Source organism: Carcharodon carcharias, chromosome 26, assembly GCF_017639515.1.
Source record: "Carcharodon carcharias isolate sCarCar2 chromosome 26, sCarCar2.pri, whole genome shotgun sequence".
Classification (NCBI taxonomy): domain Eukaryota; kingdom Metazoa; phylum Chordata; class Chondrichthyes; order Lamniformes; family Lamnidae; genus Carcharodon; species Carcharodon carcharias.
Genome location: NC_054492.1, coordinates 11,748,718 through 11,754,717, shown reverse-complemented (window position 1 = coordinate 11,754,717; position 6,000 = coordinate 11,748,718). Strand labels below are relative to the sequence as shown.

The following is a 6,000-nucleotide window of genomic DNA, read 5'->3' as shown; positions in this document are numbered from 1 at the left end:
TTGGAGCTGCACTCATCCAGTCAAGTGGAGAACATTCAATCACACCCCTGACTTGTGCCTTGTAGATGTTCGGCAGGCTTTTGGGAGTCAGGAGGTGAGTCTGACCTGCTCTTGTAGCCACAGTATTTATATGCCTAGTCCATTTCAGTTTCTGGTCAATGGTAACCCCCAGGATGTTGATAGTGGGGGATTCAGTGATGGTAATGCCATTGAATGTCAGTTAATAAGGCATACAGGATCTTGGTCTTTATAAAAGGATGCATGGGTTTGAAAAGCAAGGAGGTCACAGTGAACCTTTATAAAACACTGGTTTGGCCTCTACTCTGGACAGAGTAGATAGGGAGTAATTGTTCCCATAGGCAGAAGGGTCGAGAATGAGAAGACACCAATTTAAGGTGAATGGCAAAGGAATCAAAGGGAATAAGGCAAGACTTTTTCATGTAGTGAGCAGTTAGGGTCTGGAATGCACTACCTGAGAGTGTGGTGGAGGCAGACTCAGTTGTGGCATTCAAAAGAGTATCGGATAATTAGCTGAAGATGAAACATTCTCAGGGCTTAGGGAAAATGTGGGGTGGTTGGGGTCAATTGAATTTCCCTTGTAAAGAGCCAGCACAAACATGATGGATAGAATGGCCTTCCTTCTGTGCCATAACCAATTTATGATTCCATGCTGTGAGGGGCTTGTGGATGAGATGCTAAACTGAGTCCCTATCTGTCCCTTAAGGGATCCTTTGGCACTGTTTGATGAAGGACAGATGAGTTCTTCTGGTGTCCTAGTGAACATTTCTCCCTCAATCATTAACATGAAATCAAAGAATGATGCAGCATGGAAGGAAGCTACTTGGTCCATTGTCCCTATGCTAGCTCTTTGGCAAATCTATCCAAGGAATTTCACTCCCTTTCTCTTACCCTTGCATTTTTTTTAACCTTCAAGTTAATTTTTAATCCAATTTTATTTTGAATGTTGCTATTGAATTTGCTTCCACCAACTTTCAGGCAGCACATTTGCTACATTAAAAATAATTGGTTGTATCATCTCTGGCTCTTTTGTGAGAGGGATAGGAAAGAACAAAGGGCTAAGGTTTATGATAGGGTGGAGGACAGGAGTGATTAAATGACAAAAGGGATGATAACACATTGCCTAACATGAAATATCAATGCTGCTTCTCTCTCCACAGATGCTGTTTTACCCATGGATCATTTCCAACATTTACTGCTTTCTTACTGCTGAAAAGAGAGATACGTTACCGAAGCTTTTCATCTTGCACTATTCAGGCTAAATGCAAGAATGCCAAATTTCAAACGATCACAGTTTAATAACGTAGGAGAAGGGAGTGCTGATTGGTTGGCAAGTGAGCTCTGTTTGGCCGAGGCAATTTTGCTTTTATTCCAGATTTCCAACATCTGAAGTATTTTGTTTAAGATTTAATGAAATGTGCAATTTTAAAGGCTAAATCTAACCAGAGGTTGATTTTGTTTGCAGGGGGTGACCACAACTGCAACTCCCCACAGGTGTCCCACTGAAAACACTGTCCCTGTGGTAATTTAAAATGCAAATGAGGAAGACGCGGTGACGCCGTGACGTCAGAGGTCCCGGCTGGGTGATCTGCATACATTCTCCTTTGATTGACAGCAGCGCTGGCCACAGAGGGAGGGCGAGGGGATGAGGTGGGCGGTGCGGCACGCGCAGAATGTTGTAAAGCGCTAGAGTGTCAGTGTGACAACCAGTGTTACTGTAGCAAGAGCTGGGCAAATAGCGGAGTCCTCAGCTGGCAAGGGACTCGCTTTTACAACTCAGTTTGCAATATTATACATTTTACATCTACAACAAGCAAGCAAAACAGCAGCAACTCCAAAAAAAAAGCCAGCTTTGTCTCTCAACCCTCTCCCTCAGCCCCCTCAAGAGGGTCAAGATGTCGGTTGCCGGCTTGAAGAAGCAATTCCATAAAGCCAGTCAGGTAGGAGACGCCCCATACCGCCAGCCTGCCTGCCCTGTTGTGTGTGCGCGCTGGCATAGCTTGCAGGACAGCCAGTCTCTCCTTTAATGGCATTGGACCCAATAACGGTAGCCACAGGTTATGCAAATATGTGTGTGTGTGTTACTAGATAGCTGCACCCTCCTGTGGATTGTGCATAATTACAGATGGGGGCATCTGTTTTTAGTTAAGATTTATTTTTCCTTCCAAATTGCAAATGACTTTTAACGTGTTTTGTAAATTGGGGCTGATAGTCTGCCCCCTCCCCCCACATGATAATTCATGTGCAAGTGGCGGGTTATGATTCCCCATCCCCACAAATCCATATTTAATTAGTTAAATAAATATTGTCCACACTGGTTTATGCTAGTATGTTAAGCTCTGAAACTAGTGACGAGAAGACCTCAAGGACTGGGCCTTTTTTTTTGGATATTTTCCATCTCACTGTGGGGGGTGCGGTGGTGGTGCTGGCCCTTGAGTTCGCTTCACTGCATGCAAATGCCCCTATTCCCTTCGGAATTATTCTCGTGTCTACATTGTATCGAAGGCAATATTAAACCTCTAACTTTGTTTCTTACACTGTATTGTGGCAGTCCATGCGTTGTGAAACTGCAATTCTTCAAAGTTAAATGTTTATGTATATGTCTGTGGCTTCCAGTAATATTGCATTGCCAGTGATGTTGATTGTCTGGCATGTAATGGTTCAGAAGACCATTAATGTCAGGGAGAAAACACGCATGTTATGTGTTGATGGAACTGCTGTATTGAGGTGGATGAATGTTTCGCTAGAAATGTAGACTAGGATTTGTTTTTTTATTGTGGTGGTGATGATGTGTTGTCTTTCCTTGTTATAACTGGTGGAGGTTATAACGTGCAGCCTGGTAAAAAATGCTACACATTTTTAAAGAGCTGTAAACAGGTTGACAATAAATCTTAAGCTTACAGGAGTGGGGGTGGAAGTGTAGGTGCTGCTGTTTATTGTTCAAATGATGCTGATTGAGGAATTCAAAATCATGGCATTGCTGGTAAATATTCCATACTGATGTACACATTGTATTGCTTTTGTCATTTATAATTTGGTATTTTCGTCACCAATAATCAGAACACATGCACGACTCGCTACCTTATGTAACATCACGAGCAGCAAGTGGAAGGGTTGAGTTGAAAAAATGAATTGCAGATTGAGTTTTTTTTTGAAATGGAGAAGAATAATTTCAGAGGAGGTTAGTAAAATCAGTGTAATTTCTAAAACAGCCCCCACCACATTGAACTACCAGATTGGTGGCAGCGTACTACTATGTGCAGCTGCTTCAGAAGTCCATTTTCCACGATTTACGAGTTACATTTTGTGTTAACAGGAAAGTGTTTCTCCATGCCCTTTTTGCAAAGGTCACCATATTACTTGAAAAGAAGATTTGTTTACATTATCGGTGCAGACTTGATGGGCCGAAGGGCCTCTTCTGCACTCTGTGATTCTGTGATTATCATTTTGTAATTGGAGTTTGGATGGTTGGCAGTTTGACATACTAGTATAAAAGCAAAATACTGCGGATGCTGGAAATCTGAAACAGAAATTGCTGGAAAAACTTAGCAGGTCTGACAGCATCTGTGGAGAGAAAGACAGCATTAACGTTTCGAGTCCAGATGAAGAAGTTCTGAAGAAGAGTCATCTGGACTCGAAACATTAACTCTTTCTCTCCACAGATGCTGTCAGACCTGCTGAGTTTTTCCAGCAATTTTTGTTTTTGACATACTAGTACTTCAGTTCCTGCAAGGCCAATGAGATATTGGGGCCTTAGTTTGTGTTTTGAAACTCTACTGTTGATAATTGGCACTTTATTCCTGACAGCAAATGAGCAAGACCAGGGATTATTATTCCATCTTTACATTTCCATTTTTTTTATTGGAGTTCATTGCCCACCTTGCATGCTTCTCACTCCATGGAGGTGTTCAGCAAAGTAATTGCCCAATCTGCATTTGGTCTTGTTGACACATTATGAGCATTGAATACAACATACAAGTGAAGAATTACAAGTAAATTGCTGTCTCAACTGGAAGGAGTGTTTTTGGCCTGAGCAATGTGAAGACAAGTTCACCCAGGATGGAGGAGAGTGGTGGTGGCTGGGGACTTGTTGGATCGGTGTTGAAAGGAGAGGCAGGTTGTCCTGTTGTGGCTGGAGGTGTTTTGGCACCATAAATCCATAGTGAAAAGGAGATAGTTAGGAAGGGAAAAAAAGGACAGGGTTGGAGGTTGGCAGTATTGATCCCAAACACTATTGTAGCATTAGAAAGTAATGAAAGAGTTGAAAAGTCAAATAATCTATTTGGTTAGAAGTAAGGAACAAAAGAGGAATTATTATGCCACTTGGTGTTTATTATAGATGACCAACTAGTAGGAAGTGGTGGCAATTTGTAGGCAAGATGCAAGAAGTATAAAGGTGATAATTAAGCCTTTAAATTATTAATAACCGTGTAAAAGGCAGAGGGGGAGGAATTCCTTAAATATCTAGAAGAGAACATTCTTGACTAGTATGCTTCCAGCCCAACAAGAAATGAAGCAAAGTCCATATGACAGAGCTAAGGAGTAGAAATTCTTCTTGCTCTAGCTCTGAAGAAGTGTCATATAGACTTGAAACATTAACTCTGTTTCTCTCACCACAAATGCTGCCAGACCGGCTGAGTTTTTCCAGCATTTTCTGATCTTATTTCAGATTTTCAGCATTTGCAGCATTTTATTTTTAATTAAGGAAGGAAGCAGTGCTGGATCTAGTTCTGGGGAATAAAGTGGGGAAAATGGAGCAAGTTTCAGTGGGGGAACATTTAGGAAAGTGTGTTCATAATATCAACAAGTTAAGAGTAGTTATGGATAAGGGCAAAGAACATTCAGGTGTGAAAATATGTAACTAGAGGATGACTAACTTCAGTTGAGTTGCAGTTCTTTCCAAGATTCCATTATAAATATCTATTAGCTCAGTACTCTCCAGATTATTGCTACTGCATTAGGGATTAAGCTACAAAAAAGATCTAAAACTCTGAAGCAAACTATGTTCTAATATGTGCAACCTTTTAAATAATGTAAGTAGTTCACAACCCAGAAAATCCAAAATAAAGACAAAGTGCTATAAATACTAACATATCTGGTAGCATCTGTGGAGAGAGAAACAGTTTTAACGTTTCAGGTTAATAACCTTTCACCAGAAAGTTTGAATGTGGCTAAGACACTAAAACGTTGGTTCTAAGCAGCTCAACATGAACAGACATTTCTGTGGCAGTATACAACATCTGGTAAACATCTTCCTGAATTTGTCTCTACTGCTTCTTTATCTGCCAGTCCAAGAACTTGGGTTGCGTTCTGGCTTGATAATGCTCAGCACCCTCCTCGCAGATACACTGAATTGCTTGTTTTCATCCTGATTTCAATCTAAAAATCTGCAACTCTGCATAAAAATGTCCCTTGTCACAAAAATTTCAAAATAACTTTTGCGAATGAGGTTTTCTCGTAACCGAGTATTTGACAATTCAACAGTTGAGCTTCCAAACTGTTTAGTCTGTAACATCAGTCAAGCCATTGATGGAAAATTTCTGATGGATTTGTAAGACTGTTTCAAAATCATGTGATAAGGCACTGAAGTCCAGCGCCTGAAAGTAACAGGTGCGTGTGAAACATCATTGAACAGTTTGGTCCACGTAGCTTATTGTGGAATTCAGTTTTCATTCCTCCATTCCCAATGTACAGCTAATGAAAGAAACACAAAATGCTCTCAATATTGCTGAAAATAGAAATATTCTGTCTTGCACTCGTGGGGCAAATGCAAGAATAATTGCAAGACGAATAGCTTTGGCAATCTGTCTCCCTTTTCAATATTCAAGTTCTATACTGCCAAGAAAGTATTCTCACTTTCAATTATCATGTTAGATCTGCAAGTGGAGCCAACTTAGTCCATCGCAACTCTTCACTGTCACAATGAGAAGTGGCCCAGACTTGTGCCACTGCTGCTTGTACCTGACTGTTCGGATAAATTCA

The 6,000-nt window shown here is 40.9% G+C and overlaps 1 protein-coding gene across 4 annotated transcripts in view; it reads left to right on the top strand.

Annotated features, from left to right (window-relative positions):
- Nucleotides 1-1,692: 1,692 nt before the first annotated feature.
- The window catches only part of sh3gl3a (SH3-domain GRB2-like 3a), a 125,947-nt gene continuing 121,639 nt past the window's right edge, over nt 1,693-6,000 (top strand). For all 4 annotated transcript variants that reach the window (XM_041174835.1, XM_041174833.1, XM_041174834.1 and 1 more), the window contains exon 1: nt 1,693-1,958. Coding sequence is in view for 1 of the 4 variants with exons in the window: in XM_041174833.1 (XP_041030767.1) it covers nt 1,914-1,958 (45 nt within the window). In the remaining 3 variants the exon portion in view is untranslated. The remainder of the gene's footprint in view (nt 1,959-6,000) is intronic.